Below are 27027 nucleotides of genomic sequence, written 5' to 3'. Positions count from 1 at the left end.
TCAAAACAATATTGCATCTTAAATTGATTTATCACCTATGTTCCAAAATTTCACAAAACAGAAACTTCTATTCTTCTAAGGTGGAATTTGGGTTTCATAGATTTTGGAACATAGCAGGAATTCTTCTTAATAAAATGAAGCATTTCTTTTTACAACAAGCTTTAATTTACTGAAATTCCTTTCTGGAAGAAGACATGCAAGATTTTTCTACATATATTTGACATTTTCTTTCATTATCTTTCCAAATATTTAAATTACAAAGTTATTTTCTGTCCTTTAGTTACCTGTTTGCTTCTAATTTTGTTGCTATTAGAAGAATCCATATTGTTTTAGTAAAAAGAAAAAAATCCCTTTACACATAGCTGAACACATTTCACATAGAGGCTTCCATATTGAAAATTAGCACCATTTAGTAATGTGTGTTAACAAATCAGCAAAGAATAATGGGAAATTTGTGTGCTTGTTTTACAAATACTAAAAATACATACATACACAGTCTTGCATTTTTATTAGTAATGTTTTTTCCGTTTGAAAGGATTAAAGAATCTGTCTAATGTCAATTGCTTTTCTCTCTTCGAGATTTTCGCAAGTAATTAATAGCATTGCAATTGTAGAGATCCCCAAGCCTCAACCTGGTTTGGATGACATTCTAAAACTGTTGTTCTGACATCCTCCCACCTCTTCAAAGGATCTTTAATAACAGATATCGGCATTAATCCTCTTTTTCAGAAGAAAACATATCTCGCCGAGTTCCTTGGTGTTCTTCATTCAAGAGTTCTTGGCGTTCTTCTGTCGTCAGATCAATTTCAGGTTCCATTATGAACTTGATGATGTTCTTTATTTCTCAGATGCGATTTTTGTTACTCCTTTAGCTGCTTGAGTCTTCTTGATTATACAGTATTTTTTCTTAAATAAGATTGAACTGCAGCCTACTGTAGACCTGTTCACACCATACTGCCCAGCAACATTAGGCATCTTCTACCCACTCTCTACCTTTGTTATTATACTCTCATCTTTCGAAAAGAAAAACAGACACAAAACTTAACAAGTGCCTACCCGACAGTCTCGCAAATACATAAAAGAATTTTGTTTTGTCAGAAAAATAAAAAGCTGGAATTACAAGGGAGAGTTTCAAAGTTTGGAGGAATACTATCCGATCAGTATATACTGGCTTGAGCGTCAATATCGACATCTCCCACACTCCAAAAAGTTTCGAAGTGTTGCCCAAAGACATGGGAAGACCAATCGGTATTTATTATTTTACATCGCTTCTTCTTGTGTTTGTTCTGTGGAGTGTTCATTGTCCGAACATAAAAATCTTTCACGAAAGTGTTCGTTATCCGATCTGTTCATTAACCGATCACACACTGTAATTCAATTTGTAGTGATCACATCACAAATATAAAATATTTGAAACCATTCTACTTTCTGATAAGGGGTTTAAACTAAATTTCCTATAATCTTTTTAAATCTTTATTTTAAAAGCTTGAGTAAAAGAAATGGCAGTTTGAAAAACTTAAAAATAATCTGTATCATAAATTAAAAATGTGCTAGCACTGTGCAATTTTAAGCAGCAGCACTGGGGACAAATTTATAAATTTTTGTTATGATAGAGATTACATTAGATCACTATTGAGGTTTCTCTTATCAGAATGTTTTATATTTTGGCTTTGTCTAGTAAAGTTAGCTAGTTTTGTATGTTCTTTGCTAATTGTTAAGTTTCTTTGTGTGAATTTTTAATTCAAAGGTAAAATTCATTTTCTTCTTTCTTTTTTTAACAACTCACTCACTGACTTAATTAACTTTTAGAATAGTGAAGAAAGGATACAAAGAGCTAAATATTTGGCAGAAAACGATCCACTGTTTAGAAAGTCATAGTGAGAGGCAAACAGCTGAGTAGTTGAGTTTGTAAGACAACTGTAAATAACATCAAAAAGAGGAAGTGTGAGTGTCTAGATCAGTTTTAAATTGAGTCTGAAGATATGAGTAGAAAGAAGAGGGCAACTGAATTTGACAATATCAATTTTTTAACTCTGAAGTGGTTTACTAAAAATAGAAATATTAAATAAAAGAACAAATTTATTGACTGTGATTGTGATGGTGTGACCGCTGAATCCGTTTATTTGGAAAATGTTTTTGGAAGTGTCCTAAAAGAGTTCAATAAGGGAAAGAATGAAAATAGTGAAGATAAAGGAGGTCTGTATCATAACAAAGAGAAGCCCTTGCCTTTATACCACAAAGAAATTTATAATATGCTAGAGAAAATAGCCTCTTGCTATGTGATTACTAACTGTCCTGGGGTTCTTATGCCAATACATCAAGCAAAAAAAAAAAAAAATTGAAGCTGATGAAAACTTTTAAAAACAAAATTCTAAAGCAATCCAAAATTGACTAGTGTCTCACAAAAAAATTGAATTTGTTGCATTTTTTTCTTCTTCTCTGAGTTTTTGTTTAGAATACTGTATATTCAATTGTTTTGTGTTTTATTTATTTATTTATTTAATATTAAATTTCATATAATCAAACCTTTTGCTTATTTCTACTTAAGTGATTTCATTCAAAAGTACCTAAATCCCTCTTTCTGCATAAGGTGACCACTTTCAGCTGATCCCTTTGGTGGTCACATTAGCAGGTTTCACTGTCACTGTATTTAATAATAATTATTATAATACAATCTGTACCTGCCAAAAATGATTAAAAAANATTACAGTAGAACCTCGATTATCCGCCCTAATTGGGGACTGGGGTTGGTCGGATAATTGAAAAGTCGGATAACCGAAAAGTATGAAAAAATCCATTATTAGTGTAGTATATTATTATATCCCATGTAATTAGTATATCGCTATTAACCTACTTTGCGTTGAATTTTCCTCCATGTCAAACCTATCAAATTTTTTAACAAAATAATAATCGTCACTATTGTATCATTAAAAATTAGAAAATTAAGCCTCGTTTAAATATTGGCTCCCTTTCATGGTCAATCCAATGTTGCCAGCTAAAACACGTAAAAATAATATTAAAGTAGCCAAGACATAGCCAAATATTGTAGCACCACATTACTAGTGAACATTTTATAATTTGAATTTGCTGACTAAAACGCGGTCGGTTAACCAAGGTGACGTTTAATCAGGGGTCGGATAATCGATGCTCTACTGTAGTTCAGTAGGTTAATTAAAGGCTATTGAAATACTGCTATCATCACATAAATGAAAAAGGGTTTATAAAAGGGATTTGAATAAACATATTGTTATAGGATTTTTGCAATTAATTTTCATAGTCATTACTGTGTCTTATGTTTTAATAACATAATTTCCATTAATAACACAATATTTTCATAGTTTTAATTATTTTCTTAATATTCATATTTCTACTTCAATAAATGNGGACAGGTTAATGGGAATTTAATTAATTTGTTCTGAAGACCCCCAAAAATAAAAAATATATACTTTCTTACTATGTTTATTTATATGTAATACTAAAAATACATACATACACAGTCTTGCATTTTTATTAGTAATGTTTTTTCCGTTTGAAAGGATTAAAGAATCTGTCTAATGTCAATTGCTTTTCTCTCTTCGAGATTTTCGCAAGTAATTAATAGCATTGCAATTGTAGAGATCCCCAAGCCTCAACCTGGTTTGGATGACATTCTAAAACTGTTGTTCTGACATCCTCCCACCTCTTCAAAGGATCTTTAATAACAGATATCGGCATTAATCCTCTTTTTCAGAAGAAAACATATCTCGCCAAGTTCCTTGATATTCTTCATTCAAGAGTTCTTGGCGTTCTTCTGTCGTCAGATCAATTTCAGGTTCCATTATGAACTTGATGATGTTCTTTATTTCTCAGATGCGATTTTTGTTACTCCTTTAGCTGCTTGAGTCTTCTTGATTATACAGTATTTTTTCTTAAATAAGATTGAACTGCAGCCTACTGTAGACCTGTTCACACCATACTGCCCAGCAACATTAGGCATCTTCTACCCACTCTCTACCTTTGTTATTATACTCTCATCTTTCGAAAAGAAAAACAGACACAAAACTTAACAAGTGCCTACCCGACAGTCTCGCAAATACATAAAAGAATTTTGTTTTGTCAGAAAAATAAAAAGCTGGAATTACAAGGGAGAGTTTCAAAGTTCGGAAGAATACTATCCGATCAGTATATACTGGCTTGAGCGTCAATATCGACATCTCCCACACTCCAAAAAGTTTCGAAGTGTTGCCCAAAGACATGGGAAGACCAATCGGTATTTATTATTTTACATCGCTTCTTCTTGTGTTTGTTCTGTGGAGTGTTCATTGTCCGAACATAAAAATCTTTCACGAAAGTGTTCGTTATCCGATCTGTTCATTAACCGATCACACACTGTAATTCAATTTGTAGTGATCACATCACAAATATAAAATATTTGAAACCATTCTACTTTCTGATAAGGGGTTTAAACTAAATTTCCTATAATCTTTTTAAATCTTTATTTTAAAAGCTTGAGTAAAAGAAATGGCAGTTTGAAAAACTTAAAAATAATCTGTATCATAAATTAAAAATGTGCTAGCACTGTGCAATTTTAAGCAGCAGCACTGGGGACAAATTTATAAATTTTTGTTATGATAGAGATTACATTAGATCACTATTGAGGTTTCTCTTATCAGAATGTTTTATATTTTGGCTTTGTCTAGTAAAGTTAGCTAGTTTTGTATGTTCTTTGCTAATTGTTAAGTTTCTTTGTGTGAATTTTTAATTCAAAGGTAAAATTCATTTTCTTCTTTCTTTTTTTAACAACTCACTCACTGACTTAATTAACTTTTAGAATAGTGAAGAAAGGATACAAAGAGCTAAATATTTGGCAGAAAACGATCCACTGTTTAGAAAGTCATAGTGAGAGGCAAACAGCTGAGTAGTTGAGTTTGTAAGACAACTGTAAATAACATCAAAAAGAGGAAGTGTGAGTGTCTAGATCAGTTTTAAATTGAGTCTGAAGATATGAGTAGAAAGAAGAGGGCAACTGAATTTGACAATATCAATTTTTTAACTCTGAAGTGGTTTACTAAAAATAGAAATATTAAATAAAAGAACAAATTTATTGACTGTGATTGTGATGGTGTGACCGCTGAATCCGTTTATTTGGAAAATGTTTTTGGAAGTGTCCTAAAAGAGTTCAATAAGGGAAAGAATGAAAATAGTGAAGATAAAGGAGGTCTGTATCATAACAAAGAGAAGCCCTTGCCTTTATACCACAAAGAAATTTATAATATGCTAGAGAAAATAGCCTCTTGCTATGTGATTACTAACTGTCCTGGGGTTCTTATGCCAATACATCAAGCAAAAAAAAAAAAAAAATTGAAGCTGATGAAAACTTTTAAAAACAAAATTCTAAAGCAATCCAAAATTGACTAGTGTCTCACAAAAAAATTGAATTTGTTGCATTTTTTTCTTCTTCTCTGAGTTTTTNGAATATACAAAGAAAAAATTCTTGCTTTCATATTCCTTTCTTTGGATATTCATGATAATTTTATTTTTTTTAAATTAAATATCATTGGCCAAATTTTAAATTTTTACTTTATGTATTATTTTGTGATATTGACAAAATTACCAGAGGACGCTGTTTCCATTTGCATTCTATTGTGGAGGTGAAGCTTGAAAGAAAAGTTCACCTCTGTATGTGAAAATTTTATTTCGGACTATCACTGGTGTGAATATTGGAAAGGAATAATAAAACAAAAATGTTTTTTGTATATTCATAATTACAGTAATATTAAAAATTTACAAATTTTTATCATTTTTTTTTGTAAATTTTAAATTCCTAATTACAATTTAATTGTGTCAGATTACTGTAAACACAGTCAAAGTTTATTAATTTAATACCCATTAATTAGTTATCCTCTGAGAAGTAACCAATAATACACAATTATGCAACATGAATCAGAATTTGTTTGGACATGAGGTGTGCTAAAGACCCCTCAGCAGTAATATGATCAACATTTTTTCAGGTTTTTCAATCAATGACTAAGACTAATTGAAAAACAGTATAGTCATACACTGTATCATCTTTAGACTGAGTAAAAAGCATAAATAAACAAATCAGAAGAAGCATAGAGCAACATAAACTAATACAAAACAAAATATACAGTAACATTTGCAATGTACAGATTGCATAGAACTTATCAAATTTTGCAAAAATACAAAAAAGTCCTGTAATCTAGCAACAAACTTCTATCATAATATAGATTTTCAAACAACAAACTATTAAATTATGGTTTAGTAAACATAAATAGATAAAAAAATTAAATTAAATTTTAGTTATCTAAATTTCCTATCACCCATTTCTATTCATTCTATCATTTTTAAACTCTTAAACAAAAATTAATAAACTAACTATCAACTATGTAAAACTTGCTATGTGATTTTCATTAAAAAGAAGCTATGAAACATGTTAAAAATATTTATTTATTTACAGATAAGATTGAAATAATGAAAACTGATTTCATAAATATTTGGGACTTACATTGTTCAGCCATTAACATAAACAACATTTTTAGACAACAATAACAATAAATCTAATTTATTAGATTTATTGTTAATAACAATAACAATAATATATAATAATATAATAATAATAATATAATAACAATAAATGACAATAACAATAAATCTAATTTATTAGATTTATTGTTATTGTCCCACCAGAAACTTCCATCCACTATTGGCTTGTCTGCCCGCAATACAGATGGGCCCACCAAGAGCTAGGCCATCTCTTAACCTTGGACCTTACGATTGTCCATACCTTAACTCCGATATACTGGCCTCATATTGACTCTTCTCCTCACCAATATATCAAAATCTTGGAGTGTTTTGTTCACCGCACCAACCACTTTGCCTAATTTCTAAGAGGAGTGATTCAGAGAAAAAGCCAAAAGGCTAGAGTCTCCATATTATTAAGATAAGAAAAAAAAAAAANACATTACTAGTGAACATTTTATAATTTGAATTTGCTGACTAAAACGCGGTCGGTTAACCAAGGTGACGTTTAATCAGGGGTCGGATAATCGATGCTCTACTGTAGTTCAGTAGGTTAATTAAAGGCTATTGAAATACTGCTATCATCACATAAATGAAAAAGGGTTTATAAAAGGGATTTGAATAAACATATTGTTATAGGATTTTTGCAATTAATTTTCATAGTCATTACTGTGTCTTATGTTTTAATAACATAATTTCCATTAATAACACAATATTTTCATAGTTTTAATTATTTTCTTAATATTCATATTTCTACTTCAATAAATGAATTATAATTTTTAATACTTTTTGGAAGACTTAAATAATCTTCCAAAAAAGTTAAAGAAGAAATCTTTAACTTTTTTTAATTACAAAATTTATTTTCATTAAACATAATAATCGCTAAAAACATTAAGAGTAAATAAAAGTAAATACTTATTAATTAATATAAAAAAAATTGAAAAGCCTAGTCTATTAATTTATATTTTATAATAAAATTTCTAAAGATGTACAATTCATTCTGCTTAATAAAAAGAAACAGTATTTCTTACTTCATTATTTAAAGAAAGAGCTTCTATAAGTGATTGTTTATCAGCAAATTCTGCATAACCAAACCCACGTAGTCTTCCCCTCTCTCCTCCTCCCTCTCTAGGAAGTCTTACAGATGTAACCTATAATAATAATAATAATACAATTTTTAAATTAAAAATTTAAACAAGGGTATATATAAATGAAATGAATATTTATTACTGTATATTTTAAGAACATAAATATGTGTGTGTAATAGAAAAAATATACAAAAATTCATCGTATCAAGACAAAATATTGTATAAATATGAAAACCATTTTACAGGTGTTGTTTCATGTCTTTAAAGATCTATTTTGATAGATCTTTAAACACATGAAACAAAGTATTCTAGTATAAGTATTTATATCATATTCAATTATGAATACTTTAAGAAATATAACAGGTTCAAAATAAACATATAGGTTAAAATAAATCAATATAATAATTTACTAAAAATGTTTACTCCATTCTTTTACATTCTTTTTAAATATGCAAATTATTACTTTTATAAAAGCTGTTAAAATTTCTAAAGAAATAATAACTGAATACAACAAAAGTATTTAAAGACTAAATAAATGAAAGTTTTGTTTTATCCCTTTAAAGATTTATCTTAATGTAGTCCACTGTTCCAATTTTTTGCCTTATCAGCTGAATCAATATTTTCCATTTCTTCTTCTTATTATTTGAATCTTGAAATTATTCCACTCTGCTCCAATCTCTTCCAACTTTTTGTATATTTTCTTTCATCTGTTCTCTATCTTTTCCTTAGCCTTCCTCTAAATCTCTTTCCCTTCTCTTTTATTTCAAACATCCTTTTAGAAAAAGTAATTTGTTCATCCTTTGCATTTGATCAAATCACTTGATTCTCTGAGTTATCATCAGTTCCTATATTTTAGTTTATACTTTGTATACTTATTTTGGAGGTTACAATCACAATACAATAATAATATTTACCAAATTCTTTTCTTGAAATCTGATTAATATAATTTGTATTCATTATACTTTCGCCTTTTTTCAAATAACATGAATCTGTATCTCCATTAAAAATATGTAGGATATCATTTAATATTGAAGTAAACAAATGCACCCTTTTTGCATTTGCCATTTTAAGTTAATACATTGTTCTCTAATTCATTGGGATTGACAACTCATACCACNATATATTTGAAACTACAAAAATAAATAAAACTAATCTTAAAATTAAATAAAAGTTATTTTAAGAAGTTACAAAAACTTTCTAAAATAATTTTAAAATACTGTCCTGTTATTTGATAATTTTAATAATTTAATATGATGTCAGTTACTAGTTTGCAGGCTAATACATTTGTTTTCACTTCCTTATTACAGTGAACCTCCTAACAGAACTACTATAGAGTTGCTGAGGATCAATTTTATCAATTTGGATATTTTATTTTTTTCAGAATTCAGAATTTATTGAATTAGTATACAAATAAATTAGTATATACGAAATGATTTGTCAATTATTCCCCATATTTCATAAAATATGTAGCATTAGAAGAAATTTTTTCTTTTGAAATATGTTTTAATGAAATCCTAATATAATTAAAAGAACAATATATGAGAATTAGTCAAATCAAACTCTGACTATATGAAACAACTGATTGCAAAAAAAAAATCTAGCAATGAGTTGCATAACTTTTCCAGCTGTTATTATTAAGACTTAAAATCTTTTATATTATTAGCAAAAAATTAAATTCTGTACGGTGCCATCTGTTATCAAATTTTGTTATAAAAATTTTTTATTAAAATGTCATTTCAACAATCTAATTTTAATACAAATCCAAACAAGAAGTTAAATGAAGGATATGAGGAAAACTTTTTATATTTTTAATTACTATAAAATGGCAAAAAACTTTAATTTTGAGGGTAGGGGCAAGTTTTATAAAAAAGTTAAATCTTAATAACAAGTAAAATCTTCATTAAGTCTTACCCCTCTCGAGATACATGATCCTCCCTCTCAACCTCATACCATCAAAATTTGATAGCATTAATGAAGTAGGCCTACAGTTTGGCAAGCCACCATGCCAAATTTCATTTCTTAATTAATCTTTACCCCAACCTGAGATATTAAACAAAATAGATGCCAACACATACACATACACACACCCATGGAATTTTTTTGCCATTTATTGACTTTTTTGGATTCAGGAGGTCTCAAAACATGGAGATTTGTAAAAAACTCAGATGGTCAAATCTGACATGATTTCACTACTTTCCCTTCTGTGTAGTAAAAAAAAAGCACAGTAAAGTAAAAAAAGGACTAAATTTATGTTTCTACATAATTCCTTGATGCAGAGATACACTTGTCCCAGCAGTTGACCTAAACCAGAACTAGAAAGTTTCCTGAACAGAATTGATGAGAAGTCATATTACTAGAAAAATGTTGCCTACCCAAGAAGCAAGGAGACCAAAAAAGTGACAATCACTAGGAATGAAGAACTGTAATGAAAACAGCACAATGTCTTACAGCCTGGTTCTTGGACTTTGCAGGTGTTCAAATGTCATAAGAGTTATGCATTGGCCTGAAAAAAACCAGGATGCCTTTTGATCAAACAATACTATTTCTTCCTCAGTACCTTCTGTATCTTTGAGAACTTGGTTGTAGTAGATACTGGTCATAGCAGCACAGTGTGAGCACTGTTCTAATTGAGCATCCTTACAGCTCTCCATCAACTTGGATACTTCACTTCTGTCTCATTTGGCTCAGGCATGCTGCTTATGGGCAATAGAAGACTGCCTCTACCTGCTACTAGAGACTCAGTAACCCTATATAGAGTGGAAATAGTATAGAGGCTCATGTAGATTATACTAAATGTAAAAATAGAAATAAATAGAATATGCAGAATTGGACAATTGAGAAAGAACAATTTATTCAAAGATTTTACTTCACTAAGTCACAAAATGGCAATAATCAATGATATTCAAAATATATAAGTACAGTAAAGCATCGATTATCCGAATACCAATCAACCGAAACATTGGTTAACTGAAAGCGTTTCAATCGACAAATTCAAATTTTCACCTAGTGCTGTGGTACTGAAGCATTCTCCCCCTCCCTGTCAACCTAAACTATAGGCCTACTTTAATGTACTACTTTATGTAAGGCATGTATTTGTAAGACATGTGACACAAAATATAGACAGTATAATTTTGTGTTTAATATATTTTTTCGTAAATGATCAGTTATCTAAACAACCCCAGTCCCAAATTGTTTCGGATAATCGATATTCTACTGTAATTTATAAATGCAGGTATCCCTCGTATAACAGTAGTTATGCTCCAAAAAAAGCCATGTTATGCAAATCAGTGCTATACTAAACAAAGGACTAATGCAAAACATAGGGTTACATTCCAGAAGTCAGAAAAAGTATACTGTTATTTTTTGTTACTAGAGAAATACGTTTATTAAACCAATCAACAATTTATTAATAATCACAATTAAAAGTACTGTATTACATATTAATATTAATTTTAGTTAAATGAGGGTGTTTTCATTTACAAAGTATCATTGTCATCTCAGCTTTTTTGTTGATCTTGATCAGAAGTATCAGCAACATTTTCATATTTTTTATTTTTATCATAAACAATTTTTATGGATGATAAAATAAAAATATGTTATTAATCAAAAATTTGTTCTAGTGGGTCACGTCTATTCAGTCAAGTACTGAGCATTTGTTCCAGAATTTGTGTTCAAATACTGAATTGTTAGAGTATCAAGATACTGCTGTATTTTGTTTGTCATTTTTACAAATGAAGTAATCATTTGTAGGTAAGTAATACCTGTGGTTAAAAAAAAGTTTAATAACACTTGCCTAAAAATGTTTAAATTAACTTTACAAAATACAAAGATTAATCTATAAAAAGAAAACACAGTGACAGTCTTAAAAGCTAAAGTCTGAAGTAATAACAATGACACTGATTGATAGGAAAGTTAGTGCAAGTTTTTCTTCCTTGTCTTATCAGTTTTCATTAAAATAAATCTGACAAAGAGCACAAAACTAGTTATGTAACGCTGTATCAGCGTGTAATCAGAGTGAGGCTGCTCGCATCTCCATTTTCTAGATTATGAGGGAAAAAAGAGAGAAAGAATCATTCATTCTCAACAATATATTTGATTTCTGTTGTATCATTTAAAGGTACAAATATAAGGTCAGAATAAGCCATTAATTAATTGCGATGCCAACGTATCATGAAATTCTGTCTATCACTATGGGCCTTAAAGATTGACTTGTAGTGATGTTTACTGTAACTGTTTAAAAATACTATGTCAGTTATTTTTTTCACTCGACTGAATGCAACATAGATAAGTCCGATAGCTATCTCTTTTTTACTTATGTCTATTTTGATTTTTGGAAGAGTTGATCCCTGTGATTTATGTATAGTTATTGAGTAAGGTAAGGGGAAATTGCCTATGAGATCAAAATATACTGCCACCATTTGAAAAGCGTGTTATGGGGATTATTGGAAACAGATTACCATAGATCAGGGCTTCTTAAAATTTTTTTATTCATAACCCCATTTATGATTGTGATTTTTTCGTGACCAAAAAACAAATATATATATATATATAAAATAAAGATATATACAAATTTGCAAAAACAATAATGGTGTANATTTAATATTAAATTTCATATAATCAAACCTTTTGCTTATTTCTACTTAAGTGATTTCATTCAAAAGTACCTAAATCCCTCTTTCTGCATAAGGTGACCACTTTCAGCTGATCCCTTTGGTGGTCACATTAGCAGGTTTCACTGTCACTGTATTTAATAATAATTATTATAATACAATCTGTACCTGCCAAAAATGATAAAAAAAAAATTGATTTTCACTTAAAATTATGTAAGCTACTTCAAAACACAAGATAAATTTAAAACATATTTTAATTATGTTAATAAACTGTTGTATATCCAACAAACTATTTTCAATTAAGTCCCACTTTCCATGAACTATAAAACTTTACCCATAAAAAGCAAAGTTGCTTTTTTCTTTGCATACTTTTGTTCCATTTAATCATGAACAAGAAAGATACACCCTGTTTTCATGTTATTAAATGTGACTATTTGCTTAATTCATTATACTAACAACTGTTCCACTTATATCTCTAGCTGTCTCCTAACTAACTATAAACTATCCTGAATTTCACTTTGCTCAGTTTACTTCTCGTTTAATTTTGCAAACTGTTTTATGCTTTTGAGGTTCATTCATGGGCATGCTTCAAAACAATATTGCATCTTAAATTGATTTATCACCTATGTTCCAAAATTTCACAAAACAGAAACTTCTATTCTTCTAAGGTGGAATTTGGGTTTCATAGATTTTGGAACATAGCAGGAATTCTTCTTAATAAAATGAAGCATTTCTTTTTACAACAAGCTTTAATTTACTGAAATTCCTTTCTGGAAGAAGACATGCAAGATTTTTCTACATATATTTGACATTTTCTTTCATTATCTTTCCAAATATTTAAATTACAAAGTTATTTTCTGTCCTTTAGTTACCTGTTTGCTTCTAATTTTGTTGCTATTAGAAGAATCCATATTGTTTTAGTAAAAAGAAAAAAATCCCTTTACACATAGCTGAACACATTTCACATAGAGGCTTCCATATTGAAAATTAGCACCATTTAGTAATGTGTGTTAACAAATCAGCAAAGAATAATGGGAAATTTGTGTGCTTGTTTTACAGGAGTTTCATATTACATAAAACCCACTCAAGAAAATCAAAAACAACAAATAAATGAATAAGAGATCCAAATAACCTTAGTTACCTCATTCCATCAAATATCTCAATTATCTGCACTATATTTGTAATATTAACTTATAGTCTTACTACTCAGCAATGCAAACCTAAATTATAAATTTTGCTAATTGAATTTGGTTTGAACTACAGTATCTAAAAAATCTGTATATTTAATTCATGATTGAAAATATCATCCACCAGAGATAATACTTTCCTGTGAATTTCTTCATGCTGTATTCAAAATATAATTTTATAATAATTCCCCCCTTTGTACAAAATAAGTACAATAAAGCTTATTATTATAAACTTTCATTCAAAAGAAATCAATTACATCTGACACTACCTGGCCCAGCTTAAAATTAACCAGAGTACACTGTAAAATGCAACACTGTTAAGATTCATCAAATGATGGGAAAAAAATTAATTATTTTTGTTCATTAAATTTTTGTGAGAAAGTTATCAATTTTACTGAACAACAATGACAAAAACTAAAACAACACAATTTTCATTGGTGGAACATGCATTTCTATAGCAACTTCATTCAACTTCAAAGCTTTATTAGGACCATCCTTAAACTTTAATAGTTCACATAAAATTGCAGATAAATAATATGATAATAACTTTGAAAGACATTAAGAAATGATTATAAATGTAATGGTTAATGGTTAACCATTAAAAGTTAATACATTGTTTGTGCAAAATTTGAATTTAAATGAGTTACCACAGAAACAGACATTCAAAAATAGAAAATACAGTTTGTGTAGAGCTAACAATATGCACACATAAGATATATTAAACAGAATATTATATTATTAAATTGTATAAAAATTGAGAGAAAAATGACTTACCATGATCACCAGCAAGATTTACTCTAATTGCTCTGTTTTTTAATGTCTGTTAAAATAAAACTTTTTTATTTACTTTTAGAGCAAGATAATATTTTCAAAAATTATTTATCATATATATTGTACATTTATACAAATATATTTAGGTCCTAGTATATAACAAATTACATTAAAAAATAGTAATTCATTTTCAGTTTACATGTGAATACCAAATATTTCTGAGTTATAAACTGAATGCTTATCATAAATACAGTAGACACTTCCATATCTGGACTCTCCCTTATTTATCCAGACTGATCAAAGGCAACCAAAAATTTTCAAAAATATTGTACACTACTTTGAATCTTATTTTTCCATATTGCAGTGTATATATTTTTTAATTCTTTTATTAAAGTTGCATTGAAGTTTGCAAAAGGGCACAATGCATCAATCACTCTGCTGACATGATAATGATGGATCATTGGAGTTCATAGCAGCTTGTCAGCAAATTGAGTAAAACAATACTACTGTAACACAGTACTTTCAAAATTATTTGTAATTGTCAAAAAGAAACATTTTTTTTTTACATACATTAGGCACATATGTTACAGTCTTATTTAAAAATTCTCTCCCTCTTATCTAGATTTTTCTAACATCTGAATCACTCCTGCCCACATTAGTTTGAATGTGGGAAAATCTACTGTACTGTTATATAAAAATGTAATCATTCAAAAACAAATATACAGCAAGTCCTCACTTAATGTCAAAGTTGTTGAGAAAAGATATAGTACATGAACATTTGTGTGAGATTCTGAAGGGGGTGCAGTTAAGTAAGTAGAGTAATTAGTTAAAAGAATATGCAGTGGAAAAACCCCAGTTTTTCCCACCACCTCATATTTCCATCACATGAGGATCTGAGAGATAAACAAAGGATCAAATATTGTCAAGAATCAACAATCTTTAAAATGTTTCGACTTATTTCATAACCCTCATCAAACATCTAATTATTAATGATAGGAAACTGTCAAGTCAGATAAATTATGAGTAAGAAGAGTCACAACACCCTGTTCATAATGTCTAAGAACTTCAAATTTGTTGCCTTATATGGAGAGTCAGGACATACTGGCTGGACCAGGACATGGCTCAAACTTAGAACCACAACAATGTGAGTCACTGGGGCAAGAGTCGCCCCCTCCGGAGGATAAAAGGGGCTCAAACTCAAGCCTCGGGGCAGACTCCACCATAGAGACAAATGGCTACAACTCCCATCCCACCATACTCTAGGCCAAATGCTATCTCCATGGAAGTCTCCCTACCAATACGCCTCAACGAAAGTAGAAGACATCATCACTTCCTCTCAAAATGTTTGTAAACTCTCTCTCTCTCTTGATCTTTTAGCATTTAAGGACAATTAGTATATAGTTGATATTTTAGTCCATAAATCTAGTATCAGACATTATAAATTGCATATATCTGTCTGTAATCTTGTATGCTTTAAGTTAGTTCATTAAATTGTGATTTTTGTTGTTTAATCTGCTCTCATGTGGACTTATTAGATGCAAACACCCTATTGACAGACTTATCACACCTCCGTCACTCAGGTCAACCATCCAGTGACAAACTGAGCAGTCTTCGCCAGACTGTTGCCAAGCAAAGCAGGGTGTAAACCAGTATCCACCAATCACCCAGTTTCTCACATTTGTAATCATTTACAATTACAATTGTTGAGTTTTCTTTATAAAAATAAAATTATTTTATAAGGTAGGAAAAATGCTGGAGGTTACAATCACAATACAATAATAATATTTACCAAATTCTTTTCTTGAAATCTGATTAATATAATTTGTATTCATTATACTTTCACCTTTTTTCAAATAACATGAATCTGTATCTCCATTAAAAATATGTAGGATATCATTTAATATTGAAGTAAACAAATGCACCCTTTTTGCATTTGCCATTTTAAGTTAATACATTGTTCTCTAATTCATTGGGATTGACAACTCATACCACTTACCATCATGTTGCTCATTGATTCTCAAAATTATGATGTTTTCATTTATCTTTCTTAACCCTGGGCTAGTGCAGTGGGGTGTTTCGCCACCCCCAACGTTTTAAAAGTTGCACTATTCATAGATTTCGCAAGAAATATTTGTGTCCTCTTCAGTAGCTTCATGATTTTATGTATAGAGCATGCTCAGAAATTACTACGATGCTGCAGAAATTCCAGTAAGAGAAAAACAACAGTTTTCAGTGGGGTGTCCTAACACCCCACAGTATTAATTACGTTTTTTTTAAATTTTACAAATATTTATTTAGTTTTTTTTATTGTAAAAATAACTATAATGTGACCACATTTATTATTTATAATATAGATATAATAATGAATATGAATAAAAATAATTTAAGTTTATTTTAATTCAAAATGGCTGACTTTCATAAACACATTGAGAAAATACCAAACATAGCAAGTTGCTTGTCATTTGCAATGAGTGCCAAAGTACAATGTCAGCTATTGAATCAGAGTGACAAAAATGCTTAAAAAACAATTTAGATTTTTACTATTGGTTTAATAATAAGATCTAATGTAATGAGTTTTGATANAAGAAATCTTTAACTTTTTTTAATTACAAAATTTATTTTCATTAAACATAATAATCGCTAAAAACATTAAGAGTAAATAAAAGTAAATACTTATTAATTAATATAAAAAAAATTGAAAAGCCTAGTCTATTAATTTATATTTTATAATAAAATTTCTAAAGATGTACAATTCATTCTGCTTAATAAAAAGAAACAGTATTTCTTACTTCATTATTTAAAGAAAGAGCTTCTATAAGTGATTGTTTATCAGCAAATTCTGCATAACCAAACCCACGTAGTCTTCCCCTCTCTCCTCCTCCCTCTCTAGGAAGTCTTACAGATGTAACCTATAATAATAATAATAATACAATTTTTAAATTAAAAATTTAAACAAGGGTATATATAAATGAAATGAATATTTATTACTGTATATTTTAAGAACATAAATATGTGTGTGTAATAGAAAAAATATACAAAAATTCATCGTATCAAGACAAAATATTGTATAAATATGAAAACCATTTTACAGGTGTTGTTTCATGTCTTTAAAGATCTATTTTGATAGATCTTTAAACACATGAAACAAAGTATTCTAGTATAAGTATTTATATCATATTCAATTATGAATACTTTAAGAAATATAACAGGTTCAAAATAAACATATAGGTTAAAATAAATCAATATAATAATTTACTAAAAATGTTTACTCCATTCTTTTACATTCTTTTTAAATATGCAAATTATTACTTTTATAAAAGCTGTTAAAATTTCTAAAGAAATAATAACTGAATACAACAAAAGTATTTAAAGACTAAATAAATGAAAGTTTTGTTTTATCCCTTTAAAGATTTATCTTAATGTAGTCCACTGTTCCAATTTTTTGCCTTATCAGCTGAATCAATATTTTCCATTTCTTCTTCTTATTATTTGAATCTTGAAATTATTCCACTCTGCTCCAATCTCTTCCAACTTTTTGTATATTTTCTTTCATCTGTTCTCTATCTTTTCCTTAGCCTTCCTCTAAATCTCTTTCCCTTCTCTTTTATTTCAAACATCCTTTTAGAAAAAGTAATTTGTTCATCCTTTGCATTTGATCAAATCACTTGATTCTCTGAGTTATCATCAGTTCCTATATTTTAGTTTATACTTTGTATACTTATTTTATGATATACTTCACAGAAATCTACTATTAACTGGCAATAAACTATCATATATTTGAAACTACAAAAATAAATAAAACTAATCTTAAAATTAAATAAAAGTTATTTTAAGAAGTTACAAAAACTTTCTAAAATAATTTTAAAATACTGTCCTGGTATTTGATAATTTTAATAATTTAATATGATGTCAGTTACTAGTTTGCAGGCTAATACATTTGTTTTCACTTCCTTATTACAGTGAACCTCCTAACAGAACTACTATAGAGTTGCTGAGGATCAATTTTATCAATTTGGATATTTTATTTTTTTCAGAATTCAGAATTTATTGAATTAGTATACAAATAAATTAGTATATACGAAATGATTTGTCAATTATTCCCCATATTTCATAAAATATGTAGCATTAGAAGAAATTTTTTCTTTTGAAATATGTTTTAATGAAATCCTAATATAATTAAAAGAACAATATATGAGAATTAGTCAAATCAAACTCTGACTATATGAAACAACTGATTGCAAAAAAAAAATCTAGCAATGAGTTGCATAACTTTTCCAGCTGTTATTATTAAGACTTAAAATCTTTTATATTATTAGCAAAAAATTAAATTCTGTACGGTGCCATCTGTTATCAAATTTTGTTATAAAAATTTTTTATTAAAATGTCATTTCAACAATCTAATTTTAATACAAATCCAAACAAGAAGTTAAATGAAGGATATGAGGAAAACTTTTTATATTTTTAATTACTATAAAATGGCAAAAAACTTTAATTTTGAGGGTAGGGGCAAGTTTTATAAAAAAGTTAAATCTTAATAACAAGTAAAATCTTCATTAAGTCTTACCCCTCTCGAGATACATGATCCTCCCTCTCAACCTCATACCATCAAAATTTGATAGCATTAATGAAGTAGGCCTACAGTTTGGCAAGCCACCATGCCAAATTTCATTTCTTAATTAATCTTTACCCCAACCTGAGATATTAAACAAAATAGATGCCAACACATACACATACACACACCCATGGAATTTTTTTGCCATTTATTGACTTTTTTGGATTCAGGAGGTCTCAAAACATGGAGATTTGTAAAAAACTCAGATGGTCAAATCTGACATGATTTCACTACTTTCCCTTCTGTGTAGTAAAAAAAAAGCACAGTAAAGTAAAAAAAGGACTAAATTTATGTTTCTACATAATTCCTTGATGCAGAGATACACTTGTCCCAGCAGTTGACCTAAACCAGAACTAGAAAGTTTCCTGAACAGAATTGATGAGAAGTCATATTACTAGAAAAATGTTGCCTACCCAAGAAGCAAGGAGACCAAAAAAGTGACAATCACTAGGAATGAAGAACTGTAATGAAAACAGCACAATGTCTTACAGCCTGGTTCTTGGACTTTGCAGGTGTTCAAATGTCATAAGAGTTATGCATTGGCCTGAAAAAAACCAGGATGCCTTTTGATCAAACAATACTATTTCTTCCTCAGTACCTTCTGTATCTTTGAGAACTTGATTGTAGTAGATACTGGTCATAGCAGCACAGTGTGAGCACTGTTCTAATTGAGCATCCTTACAGCTCTCCATCAACTTGGATACTTCACTTCTGTCTCATTTGGCTCAGGCATGCTGCTTATGGGCAATAGAAGACTGCCTCTACCTGCTACTAGAGACTCAGTAACCCTATATAGAGTGGAAATAGTATAGAGGCTCATGTAGATTATACTAAATGTAAAAATAGAAATAAATAGAATATGCAGAATTGGACAATTGAGAAAGAACAATTTATTCAAAGATTTTACTTCACTAAGTCACAAAATGGCAATAATCAATGATATTCAAAATATATAAGTACAGTAAAGCATCGATTATCCGAATACCAATCAACCGAAACATTGGTTAACTGAAAGCGTTTCAATCGACAAATTCAAATTTTCACCTAGTGCTGTGGTACTGAAGCATTCTCCCCCTCCCTGTCAACCTAAACTATAGGCCTACTTTAATGTACTACTTTATGTAAGGCATGTATTTGTAAGACATGTGACACAAAATATAGACAGTATAATTTTGTGTTTAATATATTTTTTCGTAAATGATCAGTTATCTAAACAACCCCAGTCCCAAATTGTTTCGGATAATCGATATTCTACTGTAATTTATAAATGCAGGTATCCCTCGTATAACAGTAGTTATGCTCCAAAAAAAGCCATGTTATGCAAATCAGTGCTATACTAAACAAAGGACTAATGCAAAACATAGGGTTACATTCCAGAAGTCAGAAAAAGTATACTGTTATTTTTTGTTACTAGAGAAATACGTTTATTAAACCAATCAACAATTTATTAATAATCACAATTAAAAGTACTGTATTACATATTAATATTAATTTTAGTTAAATGAGGGTGTTTTCATTTACAAAGTATCATTGTCATCTCAGCTTTTTTGTTGATCTTGATCAGAAGTATCAGCAACATTTTCATATTTTTTATTTTTATCATAAACAATTTTTATGGATGATAAAATAAAAATATGTTATTAATCAAAAATTTGTTCTAGTGGGTCACGTCTATTCAGTCAAGTACTGAGCATTTGTTCCAGAATTTGTGTTCAAATACTGAATTGTTAGAGTATCAAGATACTGCTGTATTTTGTTTGTCATTTTTACAAATGAAGTAATCATTTGTAGGTAAGTAATACCTGTGGTTAAAAAAAAGTTTAATAACACTTGCCTAAAAATGTTTAAATTAACTTTACAAAATACAAAGATTAATCTATAAAAAGAAAACACAGTGACAGTCTTAAAAGCTAAAGTCTGAAGTAATAACAATGACACTGATTGATAGGAAAGTTAGTGCAAGTTTTTCTTCCTTGTCTTATCAGTTTTCATTAAAATAAATCTGACAAAGAGCACAAAACTAGTTATGTAACGCTGTATCAGCGTGTAATCAGAGTGAGGCTGCTCGCATCTCCATTTTCTAGATTATGAGGGAAAAAAGAGAGAAAGAATCATTCATTCTCAACAATATATTTGATTTCTGTTGTATCATTTAAAGGTACAAATATAAGGTCAGAATAAGCCATTAATTAATTGCGATGCCAACGTATCATGAAATTCTGTCTATCACTATGGGCCTTAAAGATTGACTTGTAGTGATGTTTACTGTAACTGTTTAAAAATACTATGTCAGTTATTTTTTTCACTCGACTGAATGCAACATAGATAAGTCCGATAGCTATCTCTTTTTTACTTATGTCTATTTTGATTTTTGGAAGAGTTGATCCCTGTGATTTATGTATAGTTATTGAGTAAGGTAAGGGGAAATTGCCTATGAGATCAAAATATACTGCCACCATTTGAAAAGCGTGTTATGGGGATTATTGGAAACAGATTACCATAGATCAGGGCTTCTTAAAATTTTTTTATTCATAACCCCATTTATGATTGTGATTTTTTCGTGACCAAAAAACAAATATATATATATATATAAAATAAAGATATATACAAATTTGCAAAAACAATAATGGTGTACTACCATTGACCAGTTCACTCTTGTGTTACAATGGAACAGAGACAAATGAATACACTGAAAAGCAACAACACTACACTAGTTCACACTACAATTAGTGTTGCTGAATCGTTGTCTCGCTGCACCAGAAGTGACACAAAGTGCAACTCACGAAACCTATGACACAAAGCGTGCCATTTTCAAACTCTCACAAATTATTTTCAATATTTTGCATTAAAATCTCGCGACCCCAAATGGGGTCACAACCCATAGTTTAAGAAGCCCTGCCATAGATGAAAGGTCCCTGATAGCTATCGAATTCCACTAAAACAAACAGGAAGAGCTAGAGAGCAAGCATTAGGAGCATATATAATGTAGCATATAGTTCCTAGTGAACCATTGACAAGAGACCTCCTTGCACCCATAAGTTGACTTTCAGCATGATTCTGGCATTATCTGAGAGATTCAAATACTTGGAAAGATCAAGAGCTGAGTCATCTTTGGACAAAGGCAGGGCAATATCTGGAGTGTTTTCAAAGGCTATATAAGCAACAGGGCACCCAGTTGATTGTAAGTAGTCTTTGTTTAACTTGCTCGTTTGTTGGATATAGCTCTACTGCCATTTGGAACTGATCAAGTTCATCTCTGGATAAATAGGCTCAATAAATAGATGCTGCCATGTAGGACGTAGTCTTAGTCAGCTCATTTTGATCTCTAATACTGAAGAAAAACGTGACCTTCGTTTTGACCCCTATCTCCAGTTCTACAAAAATGAATCATTTTTGAGAGTTGAAATTTTATTCAGTTCATCCTTGAGTGATGATGAGTCACCCTAGCAAATTTCATCAAGATCAGACAACTCATTCTAGAGTTATAATGTTGACAAGGGATGCATGAAGTCAATTGTTAGTCGTTGCTCAGCTTCACCTCGTTCTGACAATAAAACTTTTTTTAACTTATTATTCTATAAAGATTCTTTATGTTTGTTGTGTATCTAGTTAGCAATAACATTTACCTTTGAAAATTACCGTTTTAATGCTTATCATATTTTCCGACCACTAGATGACACATGCGTGCAGGAAGCGACTAACACTTGACTTCATGCATTCCTTGTCAACATTATAACTCTAGAATGAGTTGTCTGATCTTGATGAAATTTTCTAGGACGACTCATCATCACTCAAGGATAAACTGATTAAAATTTCAACTCTCAAAAATGATTCATACTGAAGAAAAACATGGCCTTCGTTTCGACCCATCTCCAGTTCTACAAAAATTTATCATTTTTGTAGAAGTGGAATAACATAATTTTTTAATTTTGAAAGCAAGTTTATATAATACCTGGTTAACACCAAATTAAGGTATGGACATAGGTCATTTAAGTCTTTCTTCTAATTGTAATCATCATCTGATTACCATTAGAAGACAGACTGGCAACAGATGGTCATGGATCAAAATATCACAACTTAAAGGTTAGGCAGAAGGCAGATGTCAACTAAGGATCTTATTTGGCAGTTGGCAAGTGATAGATGGCTGATGGTTAGTTAAAGCCCCCACTTCTTGATCCTCCTCACACTGTTGTCCTTTTTATATATTTTTAAAATTTTTTTACCAGGAAATGACATCTGGTGGTTTACATCCTGTAATATCACAAAGTTGGGAAAGGTTCTTTCTTTCTCCAATGACAATTCAGGCCTAAATTCTCATTAATAGCACATGCACTAAAATGTCAACAAGTCTTGCATGAAACTATTGTGATAGATGCTCCTGGTAGAGTTTCTTTTTTGTTTTTGGTTTAAATTAAAGTTAAAAACAAATTACACAATATAAAATATCTCCAATCCCCAGATCCATAACACAATGTAATTTTTATAATTTATAATAATTCTTTGTAAATACAGTATTAACTATACATATACTATTTAATGTACTGTATATGTTTAAAAAATTTTTAAATAAAATAATAATCAACAGTAAGACAACCAAAAACTTAATTTAAAATAATATGGAACAAAAACAGATAGTACTTAAAATCAACCATTTCTATCAAATTTTGTTTTACAGTCATCAGAAATTAAGCTTTGATGTCTTGCAGTATATAAATATTTTATTTTTTAGAGATTTAAATTTTTCTGATAACTTGCTCAACATCAACTATGCCATTTTATTTTTCTGTAAAAAGTCTGCCCATTTTCAAATATTTTCAGTAAGTGAATAAATTTAAGATCAATTTAGTTTCACATATACACATTATTTATATAATCTTTTATATATACTGTTGTTTTGATTAATGACAGCAAAGCTTACATTTAAACATTTTTCTTTTCATATTTTGCTGCAGTAATATATTTTTTTAAATAAAATTTAAAGTTACTTCAACATATGCTAAAAACTGTTATTTTACTGTAATGAAAAATTTATTTTTCTAATTATGCAGTGCTAGTTCTGCTAACTTGAACATGTTTTTATAATTTCATCCATACACCTATAAATCATAATTTTTCTGTTCTTTTAACAATAATTATATCTATATCAATATCTAACAATAAAGTATATCTAAAACAATTGAAATTTGTTCTATAGTTTTTTTTAATCGATTTCTTATCAATTACAGTAATACATAAAGTAAAAATTTAAAACTTAGCCAACAGTATTTAATTTTTTTTTTAAATATAAAAATGTCACGAATATACAAAGAAAAAATTCTTGCTTTCATATTCCTTTCTTTGGATATTCATGATAATTTTATTTTTTTTAAATTAAATATCATTGGCCAAATTTTAAATTTTTACTTTATGTATTATTTTGTGATATTGACAAAATTACCAGAGGACGCTGTTTCCATTTGCATTCTATTGTGGAGGTGAAGCTTGAAAGAAAAGTTCACCTCTGTATGTGAAAATTTTATTTCGGACTATCACTGGTGTGAATATTGGAAAGGAATAATAAAACAAAAATGTTTTTTGTATATTCATAATTACAGTAATATTAAAAATTTACAAATTTTTATCATTTTTTTTTGTAAATTTTAAATTCCTAATTACAATTTAATTGTGTCAGATTACTGTAAACACAGTCAAAGTTTATTAATTTAATACCCATTAATTAGTTATCCTCTGAGAAGTAACCAATAATACACAATTATGCAACATGAATCAGAATTTGTTTGGACATGAGGTGTGCTAAAGACCCCTCAGCAGTAATATGATCAACATTTTTTCAGGTTTTTCAATCAATGACTAAGACTAATTGAAAAACAGTATAGTCATACACTGTATCATCTTTAGACTGAGTAAAAAGCATAAATAAACAAATCAGAAGAAGCATAGAGCAACATAAACTAATACAAAACAAAATATACAGTAACATTTGCAATGTACAGATTGCATAGAACTTATCAAATTTTGCAAAAATACAAAAAAGTCCTGTAATCTAGCAACAAACTTCTATCATAATATAGATTTTCAAACAACAAACTATTAAATTATGGTTTAGTAAACATAAATAGATAAAAAAATTAAATTAAATTTTAGTTATCTAAATTTCCTATCACCCATTTCTATTCATTCTATCATTTTTAAACTCTTAAACAAAAATTAATAAACTAACTATCAACTATGTAAAACTTGCTATGTGATTTTCATTAAAAAGAAGCTATGAAACATGTTAAAAATATTTATTTATTTACAGATAAGATTGAAATAATGAAAACTGATTTCATAAATATTTGGGACTTACATTGTTCAGCCATTAACATAAACAACATTTTTAGACAACAATAACAATAAATCTAATTTATTAGATTTATTGTTAATAACAATAACAATAATATATAATAATATAATAATAATAATATAATAACAATAAATGACAATAACAATAAATCTAATTTATTAGATTTATTGTTATTGTCCCACCAGAAACTTCCATCCACTATTGGCTTGTCTGCCCGCAATACAGATGGGCCCACCAAGAGCTAGGCCATCTCTTAACCTTGGACCTTACGATTGTCCATACCTTAACTCCGATATACTGGCCTCATATTGACTCTTCTCCTCACCAATATATCAAAATCTTGGAGTGTTTTGTTCACCGCACCAACCACTTTGCCTAATTTCTAAGAGGAGTGATTCAGAGAAAAAGCCAAAAGGCTAGAGTCTCCATATTATTAAGATAAGAAAAAAAAAAAAAGTTAATTTATTAGCATAATAAGCAAGTGAAAAACCTATTTAAATACTGAAACAATCCTACAAACAGAGCCATAACAGAACCAAAAATTTGATATGGAATAATAACATGAAGAAATACTTGTAATTATATTATACTTAGACCAAGTATCTCAAAATAATTTTATTAGAACTTGCATCAACATTGCTAAACACACCTCTGTATCATCTACATACAATAACAAAAATAAATAACGTAAAACAAAATATTTTAGTCACGGTAAAATATTGTTTAACAAAGACATATCAACATAATTTTTACCAATTATATAATATATATGAACAACTTAATAAAAAAAACCTTCAAGAAAGTAGAGAGACTATAATTCCAAACCTTAAACATTCTGTGGGACAACATTCAATAACCTTTTCTACAATAAGAATATGGAACACCGCCTGTTTAGAAATAAAGGAACAAAATAGCTATAGACTAAACACTATTACATAAAATTTACAATCCTCTGCAGTCATTGTATAGAGCTGTGATTTAAATACTTATTTATGTCATGAATATTTTGTTCTTTTTATCTTTTCAATTGCTATTAACATTTGGACATCTGAAAGAAGCTATATCATGATGCCCATGATGTAAATAATAAATGAAAATAAATATGAAATATTTGTAATAATAAACAAATAATCTAAGTTCCAAATTAATTTAAATAAGTTTCTTACCTTTAACTGTCGGAAAAATTTAATAATATCTTCTTCATTAACATCATATGGAAGATTGCCTACATATGCTGTAAATGGTGGTTTTGTAGGAATTCTGCTCATATCAATATCAGGCCCTCGAGCAGCTTTTGGTGCAGTTGGTAAAAATATTCTTGAATCTTTCTTATAATCAAGGGTAAATTTATCTAAATTTAAAATATTTAAAATATTATAAAAATAACTTCTTTGATAGTAAAACAAACATTAAAACAAAATATTGTACAAATCTTTTATCTCACCATCAACAGGTGCATCTTCCATAACATCTCCCCAGTCATAATGGGTATTAACCACAGCAAATCCACTAGGAGCATCTTGTTCATTTGCAAGAAAACTGTTCAAATCTAGAGTTTTACCTTTGACACGACGTTTACTTTTACCTGAAATTTATATTATTTTTATGATTTCAAACATTTATAAATATTCTTTCTGAAGTATTTTTATAAATTATTTTATTATTGCTTTACTTTAAGAAACTTAATCAAATTACTTTACTACTTCAGCTTATTCTATTGTTACTACTATAACAAAATATCCAAATTACAATTATAGATAAAATTATTCTGAACAGAGACAATTTCTATTTCAGTTTAACTTCCTTTTGAATGATGAAAATTATTTCATTACTTTTTCTCTTTTGCTTAAATTATTTACAATAAGCAAATTTTAATAAAATCATAATCACTTTC

General features: G+C 28.9%; 1 protein-coding gene across 1 annotated transcript in view; it reads right to left on the bottom strand.

Moving 5' to 3' along the window:
* Positions 1-26739, bottom strand: part of LOC111613817 (eukaryotic translation initiation factor 4B-like) — a 49390-nt gene extending 22651 nt beyond the window's left edge. The window contains exons 1-4 of the mRNA XM_023355167.1: positions 26578-26739; positions 26300-26484; positions 16965-17084; positions 14179-14224 (exon numbers count right to left, since the gene is read on the bottom strand). Coding sequence (XP_023210935.1) covers positions 14179-14224; positions 16965-17084; positions 26300-26484; positions 26578-26599 — 373 coding nt within the window. The 5' untranslated portion in view covers positions 26600-26739. The remainder of the gene's footprint in view (positions 1-14178; positions 14225-16964; positions 17085-26299; positions 26485-26577) is intronic.
* Positions 26740-27027: the final 288 nt, after the last annotated feature.

The sequence above is a fragment of the Centruroides sculpturatus genome, unplaced genomic scaffold, assembly GCF_000671375.1.
Source record: "Centruroides sculpturatus isolate CEXI.00-Female unplaced genomic scaffold, Cexi_2.0 scaffold572, whole genome shotgun sequence".
Taxonomy (NCBI): domain Eukaryota; kingdom Metazoa; phylum Arthropoda; class Arachnida; order Scorpiones; family Buthidae; genus Centruroides; species Centruroides sculpturatus.
The sequence above is the reverse complement of the archived record's forward strand: the minus strand, read 5'-3'. Positions and strand labels throughout refer to the sequence as shown.